The sequence below is a fragment of the Nyctibius grandis genome, chromosome 9, assembly GCF_013368605.1.
Source record: "Nyctibius grandis isolate bNycGra1 chromosome 9, bNycGra1.pri, whole genome shotgun sequence".
Classification (NCBI taxonomy): domain Eukaryota; kingdom Metazoa; phylum Chordata; class Aves; order Nyctibiiformes; family Nyctibiidae; genus Nyctibius; species Nyctibius grandis.
The window spans coordinates 42,729,126-42,741,498 of NC_090666.1; the positions used below are offsets into that span (position 1 = coordinate 42,729,126).

Sequence of the window (12,373 nt, forward strand, 5' to 3'; positions counted from 1 at the left end):
AGGTGGTGGAGTCCCCATCTCTGGAGGGGTTTAAGAAAAGCCTGGCCATGGCACTGAGTGCCCTGGTCTAGTTGCCATGGTGGTGTCAGGGCAATGGTTGGACTCGATGAGCCCAGAGGGCTCTTCCAACCTCATTGACTCTGTGACTCTGTGATTCTGTCAGTATATGCCGTGCTGTCTTTCTGTTAGGGGACTATTGTACTCACTCATTCCTTAGTACTTTGAATTTCTTCTTATTGAATTGTACTATTTTTTAAAATTCCAAATTATTATTTCAGTTTGCCAAAACATTTTAAATTCTAATTTTGTCCTCACTCTTCCTCCGCTGCCTCTGTGTTTGGTATTGTCTGTACATTTAATAACCCTGCTTGTACCTCTTCATCCATGGCTTGACCTGGAACCGCGAGAAGCTGCTGCAGACACTCGGTTATTAATCTCTCCAGTCCAGCCCTGAGCCTCTAACTCTTGGCACAGACCCCGGCTGCAGCTTTTCAAGAACTGGCACAAAAGACACTGCATTTTTTTTACAGGGAAGAAAATATTTCAGAATATTTTGCTTATTTCTGTTGCTTATTGAACCCGGGTATATTTATATCATCCCTGATACCCTGTGAGGAGTCCCACAGAAAGACTTTGCAGACACAGCACGTGAAGAAATGCTTCATCTTTATTTTTTTCCCCCTTTGGATGCTGGTCTGTGTGCGACCTCCCAAGAACAAAGCAGCAAACGGGCATCAACCACCAAAGCAGCAGTTCCCAAGTGCCAACGCAGATGCATGCGCTGCGATCACTCCGAAAGGGAAATTCAAGGGGTAGCCCAGACCCTCTGTGTCAGATAACGTTTTTTTCTGAAAAATGCAGTTTTAGTTTGGCTTCTCAGCCCAGCAGAAGATGGATAAAAATATTCCATGTGCCGTGTTCCTGCTGTCACACGGCGGTGTCAGCAAAACGCCTTCCACTGCTGTCACGCTGCTGTTACAGCGGTTTTCTGCCTCGTGGGGAAGGAGCGAGATGTCCAGTGCAGTGTCTGTCCTGAGGAGATGGTTCTGAAACGTGGCCCTGGGCGGCAGCTGGAGATGCCAGCGGCAGGGGAACGTCCTGCTCCGTCCCAGAGCTCCTCAGAACCAGCAATGCCATCTCCTGCGTGTTCCTGCTCGGGTGAACCTTCCTGGCTGCAGCCAGGGGCTTTGGGCTTCAAACCAGTCAGAGCTCCACTTAGAATCATAGAATCACAGACTGGTTTGGGTTGGAAGGGACTTTAAAGCCCATCCAGTTCCAACTCTCCTGCCACGGGCAGGGACAACTTCCACCAGACCAGGTTGCTCCAAGCCCCATCCAACCTGGCCTTGAACACTGCCAGGGAGGGGGCAGCCACAGCTTCTCTGGGCAACCTGGGCCAGGGTCTCACCACCCTCACAGCAAAGAATTTCTTCCTAATATCTCATCTCAATCTCCCCTCTCTCAGTTTAAAACCGTTCCCCCTTGTCCTGTCACTCCATGCCCTTGTAAAAAGCCCCTCTCCAGCTTTCCTCTAGGCCCCCTTCCAGGTGATAGCCTCAAGCTTCGCCAGGGGATGTTCAGGTTGGCCATTAGGAAGCATTTCTTCTCAGCAAGGGTCATTAGCCATTGGAAGGGGCTGCCCAGGGAGGTGGTGGAGTCACCATCTCTGGAGGGGTTTAAGAAAAGCCTGGCCATGGCACTTAGTGCCCTGGTCTAGTTGCCATGGTGGTGTCAGGGCAATGGTTGGACTCGATGAGCCCAGAGGGCTCTGCCAACCTCATTGATTCTGTGATTCTGTAAACACCCATAACCAGGGTTAGCCTCCACCATAACCAATGCCACAGGACTCAGGAGTCAGTCTCACATGGTCCAGCCCTTCCCTGGCCACCCTGGGGCGGAGCTGGGTAGCCATCGGGCCACAGGAACTCAGCCAGCGTCGCAGGTGGTTCGCTGTGGTTGGGATGTTGGTGCATTTGCTTATGAACTGATGTGATGATTCACGGCGGAATTTTCTGTTCTGCAACCCAGGAGCGTTCCGGATCTCGATTTGAATTTGAATTGGAGATCCCCGCACGGGTTTCCTGAGTGGCTCTGCATCCCGATGAGTGTTTCATCGCCCTGCCACGTGCAGCTGCTGGCGGGACCCTTTGTGTCACTGAACCCTGAGAGAAAAACCCACCCGCTTGTGCTTTGGGTGGGGAAAGGAGCTCTCTGGGCTTTCCTGTCCCAGCTCTGGAGCTGCCGAGATCTGGGTTGGATCGAGAAGCACCACGGACATCAGAAGGAATTAGAGGTTAAGAAACAGTTCCCGGGTGTTTTCGCTTTGTCCCGCAGCTACAGCGTAATGGAATGAGCAGGGACTTCCATCAGGCGCTGGGCTCCTGGCTGGGAGAAAATAACTCTTCCGAGGGCTTCCCGAGGAGCAGAGTGTTCTTCACCGAGAGCGTTCGTATGCTGAGGGACATTTTTTTAATGTCTATCATTTGCCTTTCCACTCGCATTATTTCCTTCCCTCCCCACGGATGACAGAACGAGTACGTTGTCAATCTGCTCGTCTCCCCAAAAGCAATCATAACTTTGATTTTAATTTCAGTAATTAGAAGGAAATGGCTCCCCTTAGACTATCGTAGGGCTGTAACCATAACGTTGTGATTAATGACACAAAACCTTTGCCTACTTCTAGCCTACAGATGGGAGAGGAGAGGCAAGAGGGCAGCCTGGGAAAGCAGGGAGGGCTGCAGGGAAAAGTAAGGCTCATTTTGGTGAAAGTAAATTAATTTTACAATAAAAATATAATCTGAAACATAAATGCAGTGGCAGTGAATTGTAGAAACATAGAGTGGTTTGGGTTGGAAGGGACCTTAAAGATCATCTAGTCCCAACCCCCTGCCACGGGCAGGGACACCTTCCACCAGACCAGGTTGCTCCAAGCCCCATCCAACCTGGCCTTGAACACTGCCAGGGAGGGGGCAGCCACAGCTGCTCTGGGCAACCTGGGCCAGGGTCTCACCACCCTCACAGCAAAGAATTTCTTCCTGATATCTCATCTCAATCTCCCCTCTTTCAGTTTAAAACCGTTCCCCCTCGTCCCATCACTCCATGCCCTTGTCAAAAGCCCCTCTCCCGCTTTCCTGTAGCCCCTTCAGGTGCTGGAAGGTGCTAGAAGGTCTCCCTGGAGCCTTCTCTTCTCCGGGCTGAACAGCCCCAGCTCTCTCAGCCTGTCTCCAGAGCAGAGGGGCTCCAGCCCTCGGAGCATCTCCGTGGCCTCCTCTGGACTCGCTCCAACAGCTCCGTGTCCTTCTTCTGTTGGTGCCCCCAGAGCTGGACGCAGCACTGCAGGGGGGGTCTCCCGAGAGCGGAGCAGAGGGGCAGAATCCCCTCCCTCGCCCTGCTGGCCACGCTGCTGGGGATGCAGCCCAGGACACGGGTGGCTTTCTGGGCTGCCAGCGCACGGTGCCGGCTCACGGTGAGCTTCTCGTCACCCATCACCCCCAAGTCCTTCTCCTCAGGGCTCCTCTCAATCCATTCTCCGCCCAGCCTGGATTTGTGCTTGGGATTGCCCCAATCTGGGAACTTGGTTTTGTTCGGTGCTTTTGAAACTTGCCCAGTATTTTCAGAGTTATTAAAAATGGCTATTAGTGATCAAGAGATCCTCAAACCCACCAGCTTTAAAAATTCCCTTATGCTCGTTACCTTGACCACAGGACCCAGAAACACCTCTCCGTGGAGCACACCGTGCGGCTCCATCACCTGGGTTTTCCACAAACATGAGGCGATCTGCTAGAGAGCAGCTCCGTGGAGAAGGACCTTGGAGTCCTGGTGGACAACAAGTTATCCATGGGACAGCGATGTGCCCTTGGGGCCAAGAAGGCCAATGGCATCCTGGGGTGCATTAAGAAGTGAGTGTCCAGCAGATGGAGGGAGGTCCTCCTCCCCCTCTACTCTACCCTGGTGAGACCTCACCTGGAGTATTGCGTTCAGTTCTGGGCTCCCCAGTTCAAGAGGGACAGAGATCCACTGGAGAGAGTCCAACGGAGGGCTACGAGGATGATGAAGGGACTGGAACACCTGCCTTAGGAGGAAAGGTTGGGAGACCTGGGGCTTTTTAGTCTGGAGAGAGAAGACTGAGAGGGGATCTGATTAATGGGTGGGAATAGATGAGGGCTGGGTGTCAAGAGGAAAGGGGCAACCTCTTGTCACTGGTGCCCTGCGATAGGACAAGGGGCAATGGATGCAAGCGAGAGCACAGGAAGTTCAAGCTCGACATGAGGAAGAACTTCTTTACTGTGAGGGTTCCAGAGCCCTGGAACAGGCTGCCCAGAGAGGTTGTGGAGTCTCCTTCTCTGGAGACTTTCAAGCCCCATCTGGATGCGTTCCTGTGTGACCTGCCCTAGACTGGTCCTGCTCTGGCAGGGGGTTGGACTCGATGATCTCCAGAGGTCCCTTCCAACCCCTCACATTCTGTGATTCTAAGCAGTATTTTCAGTCTTCGTGTGTTATTTTGGCAGTTCAGGCGGAATTCTTGCTCTTACGAATGCCTTATTTTGAATCCCGTTAATTATCTTTTATAATTAAAACCCTTCGGGCTGCCTTGTCCTTGTTGTTACTCGCAGCGATGTTCTGCCGGTCGCTGGGCGAAGGGAAGGGATTGACGGGTGGGAACGAACCCAAACCGGATGAACCGCGCGGGGGCCGCGCTGCCCACCCCCCGCACCCCTCCGGCGGGGTCCGCGGGGCTCCGCGGGAGCGGGAAGGAGGATGCGCGGAGGGAGGACGGCGGCGGGGAGGATGATGAGGGTGAGGAAGGTGAGGAATGCACTGAGGAGGCGGGGGGCGGTGCGCGGGGGTCCGGCCGCGGAGGGCGGTGCGCGGGGAGGTGCGCTGAGGGCGGGGCGCGGGGCGGGGCGCACGGCGGGGCGCAGAGGGCAGTGTGCAGAGGGCGGGACGCGGGCGGTGCGCGGGGCGGTGCGCAGAGGGCGGTGCGCAGAGGGCGGTGCGCGGGGCGGTGCGCAGAGGGCGGTGCGCAGAGGGCGGGGCGGGGCGCAGAGGGCGGGGCGGTGCGCAGAAGGCGGTGTGCGGGGCGGTGCGCAGGGGGCGGTGTGCAGAGGGCGGTGCGCGGGGCGGTGCGCGGGGCGGTGCGCAGGGGGCGGTGCGCGGGGGGCGGTGCGCAGAGGGCGGTGCGCGGGGCGGTGCGCGGGGCGGTGCGGAGCGCGGGGGGCGGAGCGGGGGGGGGGGCCCTACCCGGGCCCGCACCGCCCCTGCCGCCGGCTCCGCGTGGGTGGCGGCCGCGCTGAGCGGTGCCTCCGCGCCCGCAGAGCGCCGGGCCGGGCCGGGCTGGGCTCGGCGGCTGCGCTGCGCGGAGCAGCGCGGAGCGGAGCATGTCGGCGCTGCGGCGGAAGCTGGGGGACGAGTACCAGGTGGTGAGCACGTCGGCGAGCGGCGGGGGGCTGCCCCCCCCCCGGGCCGCCCCGCGGGGCAAGCGGCAGCGGTTCGTGGACAAGAACGGGCGGTGCAACGTGCAGCACGGGAACCTGGGCGGCGAGACCAGCCGGTACCTCTCGGACCTCTTCACCACGCTGGTGGACCTTAAGTGGCGCTGGAACCTCTTCATCTTCATCCTCACCTACACCGTGGCCTGGCTCTTCATGGCCTCCATGTGGTGGGTCATCGCCTACATGCGGGGCGACCTCAACAAGGCGCACGACGACAGCTACACCCCCTGCGTGGCCAACGTCTACAACTTCCCCTCCGCCTTCCTCTTCTTCATAGAGACCGAGGCCACCATCGGCTACGGCTACCGCTACATCACGGACAAATGCCCCGAGGGCATCATCCTCTTCCTCTTCCAGTCCATCCTGGGCTCCATCGTGGACGCCTTCCTCATCGGCTGCATGTTCATCAAGATGTCCCAGCCCAAGAAGCGGGCCGAGACGCTGATGTTCAGCGAGCACGCCGCCATCTCCATGCGGGACGGCAAGCTCACCCTCATGTTCAGGGTGGGCAACCTCCGCAACAGCCACATGGTCTCTGCGCAGATCCGCTGCAAGCTCCTCAAAGTAAGTGCTGGCCTGCTGGCCCCCTCCGCGTCCCCACCTCTGTGCCACCCCGGGTCCCTCCGAGCGCCCTTGGGGCAGCAGAGCTTCTCCAGCCCTCGCTCCTTCCTCCCTGTCCCTGCGCTGCTCAGCCCTCGGGCACCACGGTTACTCCCAGCCATCTGATTTACAGCAGCCTTGTAGGGGGGTATTTACATTCAGCGCTGGGTTTACGTGCGGATTTATGTATTTCTATTAAATGCTGATTTCTCTGAGGGGTAAATACTTTGTACTTGAATTCCTTGGGGTGCATTTTAAAAGAAAGCGCTTTGCCTTTCTGGTGTGTTCCTGTGTTTTTGGGCAGCGGTGAGTCCGGTCAGGCAGAACTTTATTTACACGGTGCCTGAACTTCACGGAAAGCAGGATGATGGGGTGAGACATCTAAAAATTGTGCTGATGTCTCTGGGTGTGTAGGGAAAATTGGGTGTTTGAGGGTTTGCTACAGCGGCCGCGTATTCGTGGGGGGAGATGGAATGAGCGTGGAGTGGGGATGGCTTGGGTGATGTTTGACGCATGCAGAGCATCCCGCGTGTTTCTGTGGCTGGTGAGGGTCCCCTGCCCACGGTGAGGGTCCCCTGCCCGCCGTGAGGGTCCCCTGCCCCCCGTGTGGGTGCCCTTTGGGGCAAGCAGGGTCCCCTTCCCCGGGGGGTGCCCCCTGGCAGGGCTGCCCTGCTTTCTTCCCCGCTCCCCTGGCTGCCCCCCGCGGAGGGATGCTCATCCCCCCACATGCTGTGCCCAGATGCGGTGAGGCACAAGCACGTTCTGCTCAGAGGCTGCTGAAGTTGTCGTGTTTTGGCCCAAATCCGTGGTTCCGATGAGGGCTGGCAGGGCAGGATCGTTGCTGCGTTGGGTGGCGGCTGCAGGACCCCCGCTGCACCCTAAACAGGGGAGTCTGTGGCCAAAGGAGGGGCAGTGCTCGCCCTCGGCAAGCTGGGGGGGGAAGAGGAATGGAAAGAACCTCCATGATTTGGCTCCTTCGTGTCGTGCCCGGGTGGTGTCTGTGGCTGGGGACCGAGCTCGGTGAAGATGTCCTCACTGCAGCTGACCTGGTGGCATCTATCCCTGTTCTCATCAGCTGGAGACTCGGGAACGCTCTGCCCTGAGATGAGCTATTCCTTAGAGCTATCCCTCGTTGTTTCCTCGTGTCCAAAGGTTAGATGGGTACATTGAATGACGAGCAATTAGCCTGGTAAGTAATCACAGAATCATAGAATGGTTTGGGTTGGAAGGGACTTGAAAGATCATCCAGTTCCAACCCCCCTGCCACACGTATCATCTGGTCTTTGGAGGACATCATGGTTTGAGGTCTCTTCCAACCTGATTGATTCTGTGACTCTGTGAGGCCATCCTGACTAGGGAAGGGTCGGGCTGTCACGTTTAACATACATCTTCAATAGCTTTAAAGAATCAAAATGAGTCATTTCCATCACAAGTTTTGAACTTAGCCCTTTTGTAGCCAGCGGTGCCGCAGGGAGAATTTTAAAAGTTTTTTTCCTGGTGAGCTTAGACCATACTGGAGAAAAAAACCAAAGCCTTAAAAATGGCAAGTTAGTGCAAAGACCTATTCCCTGTAGTATCACAGAATCACAGAATCAATGAGGCTGGAAGAGCCCTCTGGGATCATCGAGTCCAACCATTGCCCTGACACCACCATGGCAACTAGACCAGGGCACTAAGTGCCATGGCCAGGCTTTTCTTAAACCCCTCCAGAGATGGTGACTCCACCACCTCCCTGGGCAGCCCGTTTCAGCATTGAAAATATCACATTTTAAAGAATTTCCAAGATTGTAAAGAACACGGATGAAACTTAGAAGCTCTGTACTTTTCTTGCTGCATTACAGAGTCAAAAGAGTCACTCAAGGTCGTTTCAGAGGGCTGGAGCCCCTCTGCTCTGGAGACAGGCTGAGAGAGCTGGGGCTGTTCAGCCTGGAGAAGAGAAGGCTCCAGGGAGACCTTCTAGCACCTTCCAGTGCCTGAAGGGGCTACAGGAAAGCAGGAGAGGGGCTTTTTACAAGGACATGGAGTGACAGGACGAGGGGGAACGGTTTTAAACTGAAAGAGGGGAGATTGAGATGAGATATTGGGAAGAAATTCTTTGCTGTGAGGGGGGTGAGACCCTGGCCCAGGTTGCCCAGAGAAGCTGTGGCTGCCCCCTCCCTGGCAGTGTTCAAGGCCAGGTTGGATGGGGCTTGGAGCAACCTGGTCTGGTGGAAGGTGTCCCTGCCTGTGGCAGGGGGTTGGAACAAGATGGTCTTTAAGGTCCCTTCCCACCCAAACCGTTCTGTGATTCTATGACTTCCCCAAACCATCAGCCCTCCTAACGAAGCCTGGTGCACGCGAGTTGGCTCTGACCCACGGCCACTGTCATCCTCTGTCCTAAAGCCAAGCTGGGCAAGGGGTGTCTCAGTGTCCCCAGAGTGACAATGTCACCCAGTAAGGGCCAGCCTTCGCCCCCCCCATGGCTATAACGGTGTTGCAGAGGTGTGGGATGGCTGATGGCAGCAGGTCCCTCCCTGGGGCTGCTCCCTGCCCTGCGTGTGGGCGGTATTTGGGGCTTTGCTCGTGTTTTTGCCTTTTAATTGAACAGCAGCCCTCTCTCTAAAGCAGGAACAGGCACGGCCCCGCAGGCAGGATCTTTATGCAGATGTGCTCTAGATGTTCTGTGGCTCTGATGTCTTCAGCTACAACCGTGTACCAGGGTGGGGGGGCAGAGGCAGGCGTGAGAAATGGGCATTTTCACACACAAGAACTTAAGCACATTTCTTAGCCGAAACTTCAGGGCAGTGAAACCCACGATTGTTTGTTTGGGATTCGATCCCCTTCAAATCCAGCCACCATTCAGGGGAAATTTTAAAAATAGAACCCAAATCCTCAGCGAGGCGCATAATCCCGTTTCGCTCTGGCTGCTGCCTTTTGCTTTTGGGCTCCCAACTGCTTCTGACACCCGTGTCCGGGGGCTTGGCCGTAGCTGCACCCCTCGCCAGGGGCTGCCCCGGGGGCACCCGGCATCCTCCCACCCCCCCGCAGCTGCCAGTGCGGGCGTTTTACTGGGGGCACTGGGTTTCTCTGGGAGCTGGTGTCACTTGTAGGAGCGATGATAGTCCAGTGACGGCTCTGCTGGTCCCTGTCCCGTGGGGCATCTACCTCCCACCCCAGTTACATACATAGTGCAGCAGGTCTGAATAACGAGGAGATGGAAACACAGTTAGGGGAGAACTTAGAGGAAAGATTACGCTGCTTCCAGCAAAAAATAAAAAATTAAAATCCCATTAAAAACTAAATCCCATTTCCAGTCAGTGGTATTGCTCAGGATGGGAAATCTCACGGCAGCTCAGAACGTTGGGGATGATGGAAACGCGTCTCAAGCAGTGATTTCACGTCGGGTTTTGGCTGCGTAGGATGAATACGACAGTTTGTAAAACTTCTTTTTAAAATCTGAGTAGCAAATAATGATCTTATGGGCCCGTTCTGTAGCTGTTGAGTTGTGGTTGGTCGTGTCTGAGCAGGCAGCTCTAGCTAACGCTAGCCCTCACCTGTGCTCGCTGTGTCGCAGCATGGATTTTTGTGAGGTTTTGGGTGTCTGGAGGGGAGATGTCCCCTTGTCTGAGGCCCAGGCAAGGGCCCTGTCTTGGGGCACGCTGGTTGTGCAAGGGCTGGCGTGCAAAGCTGGGGGTCATCTCCTCCAGGTGGGCGATGCTGGGGGTCGGTGGCAGAGCCATCGCTGATGTCGGTGGCCGGTGTCCTTCCAGGGCTCCTTGTTGGTGAGCTGCAAGGTGTGTGTTAGGAATAATTCATCCCTGCTCCGCACGGCCAGCGCTGGCTTTCCACCCGCTTCATGGCCACGGGGCTGGACCGGGGGCTGGCAGGGGCGTGGGATGCCGTCGGGGTGCTGGCTGCTCCAGCAGTGATGTCTCTCTCTCTGTCTCTCCCCTCACTGCCTGTCCAGTCCCGCCAGACCCCGGAGGGTGAGTTCCTCCCTCTCGATCAGCTGGAGCTGGACGTGGGCTTCAGCACGGGGGCCGACCAGCTTTTCCTCGTGTCCCCGCTCACCATCTGCCACGTGATAGACGCCAAGAGCCCCTTCTACGACCTCTCCCAGCGCAGCATGCAGACGGAGCAGTTCGAGATCGTCGTCATCCTGGAGGGCATCGTGGAAACGACGGGTGAGTAGGGACAGCGAATGCCCCGCGGGGCAGATGCTGCCTGCGGGTCTCACCAGCTGCGTGCGAGAAGTTGGGTGTTTCAGGTTGCCCCGTGGCATGGTTGCAGCTTGCAAACGCTTTGAGACAGCCAAAGTATTTTCCTACAAAGCGACGGTGTTTGAGGGATGTTTGGCAACGTGTCTGTTACCAAGGCGATGCGCTGTGGTCGCGGGGATGCAGAGGTGGATCAGCTGGGCTGGTCAAGAAACTCCCAATTTCCAGAAAAACTCCCTGCTGTGAGCACAAGTGTGAGGCTTTCGGGGCTGGTGTGCAGACCAGAGGACTCCAGGTTGTTTGTTTTTTTTCCCAGCAGAACTGGTTTGAAACAGACATGATGGAAGAAAAGGTGTTTTGTAAATAACTCGCTAGAATTTTAAAACAAAGTGGCGTGTTTGTACACTTTTGAGTTTATTTTTGTAAATATTTCAGGTTTAGGCATTATGCACAGAACAAAAACAAAAAGGTGGTGTTTTCCGGAGCTGTAAAGCCTAACTCACATAAGCTTGCAAATGTTGTGACCTAGTTTTATAAGATGAGATGAGTATTGGGTAAAATAGAGCAAAATGTTTTCTATCTTGATAGAACATGGAGGGATGAAAGGGTTTTAAAGTTAAAAATATCTTTAAAAATGTGAATAAATGAGAGAGGAGGAGAGTACAGAGCTGGAGGGCAGCTGGACCGGAGGAGAACTGATAATGGTGATGGTGAGAGCACGTAAATACGAAGGTGGAGGTGCTGCAGGTGGTGAGGAGGAGGAGGAGGAGGCCTTCCTTGCTTTTCTTCTCAGCAAGGGTCATTGGACATTGGAAGGGGCTGCCCAGGGAGGTGGGGGAGTCACTATCTCTGGAGGGGTTTAAGAAAAGCCTGGACATGGCACTTAGTGCCATGGTCTAGTTGCCATGGTGGTGTCAGGGCAATGGTTGGACTCGATGATCCCAGAGGGCTCTTCCAACCTGACTGATTCTGTGATTGATTCCTCATGGCACTGCCTTCAGCACAAGCACCGGGGGTTTACTATAAGCTGCAGCACTTCTCACGGATGGTTTCCAGCAGGAAGCTTTTGCTGAGCCTGGCTCGGGCAAGGAAAACAAGAGCAGGCGCGAGGGAGGGGGCGATTGGATCTAAAGGAGGCCCTTCCTTGACCAGAGGAGGGGTGGACACTTTGTAGGTTTAAAACTTGCAGAAAGTCAGGACCCATCTCTCTCTCCTGGTGCTGTCTCAGCAGGTTCTTTATTACAGTTTCCACCTCCCTCAGCATTCACCTTAAAGCCAAAACACACTTGGCAAGACCGAGGTCTTGCTCAGGGAACACACGGTAATCTGTGTACCGAGCCATGGGCAGTCTGTTTACGAGTGTACGTTATATATCAAGAAAAATGGGGGAGGTATTCAGGGACATACCCCAGAGGACACCTCTCCAGCTGGGCTGGCTGGAGGGCAGGAGCCAGCAGCCACGTTACTGACGGCTTGTGCAAAACGGGGTCCTTCTCTTTGTGGAAATAATGGGTTGCAGGCATCTTCCATCTGAGTTATCTTCACTTACCTTCTGCGTCTGGCAGCCCACAGCCACCCTGGAACAGAAGCAATAATTTGGAGGGGATTATTAGAAATACTATAAAATAATTTGCAGCTTGCTCTGTTGGCTGTTCTGTAGGTAAAGCTGGCAGGAGACTCGGTCTGTGCTTTCTTCCTCCTCGGTGTAAGATGGCCACCTGCCCTCGCTGTGGTGTGTACGTGGTGTCAGAAGTGCAGTGCAAGCCTTAAATGTCTGCTGGCGTGGAAAGACCAGAAATAACTTGGGTTTGCTTGGAAAGCAGGGTGCTATTTTTGGGTACTTGTGAAAACGGTGCTTGTTTTTTGTGTCAGAAAGTCAGCGAGTAGGTCGTACGTTTGAAAAGGCTTTTCCAATTAATTGAGATCGTGTGTGGCTGGAGAGAGGGGGGTGGTGGTACCGGTAGGTCTCACGGGGGCTGACTGATGTGCCGGCGGTTCAGGGGAGCCCTGCGGGTGAGGAGTATGTAGCCTGTGGGAAGGAGGATGGAGGAAGATTAAATAAACTGTGGCTGGTTTGCAAATGAG

At 55.4% G+C, this 12,373-nt stretch overlaps 1 protein-coding gene across 1 annotated transcript in view; it reads left to right on the forward strand.

Annotated features, from left to right (window-relative positions):
- The first annotated feature begins 5,378 nt into the window (after positions 1-5,378).
- Positions 5,379-12,373, forward strand: part of KCNJ3 (potassium inwardly rectifying channel subfamily J member 3) — a 34,152-nt gene continuing 27,157 nt past the window's right edge. The window contains exons 1-2 of the mRNA XM_068407806.1: positions 5,379-6,056; positions 10,039-10,255. Of these exons, the coding sequence (XP_068263907.1) occupies positions 5,379-6,056; positions 10,039-10,255 (895 nt within the window). The remainder of the gene's footprint in view (positions 6,057-10,038; positions 10,256-12,373) is intronic.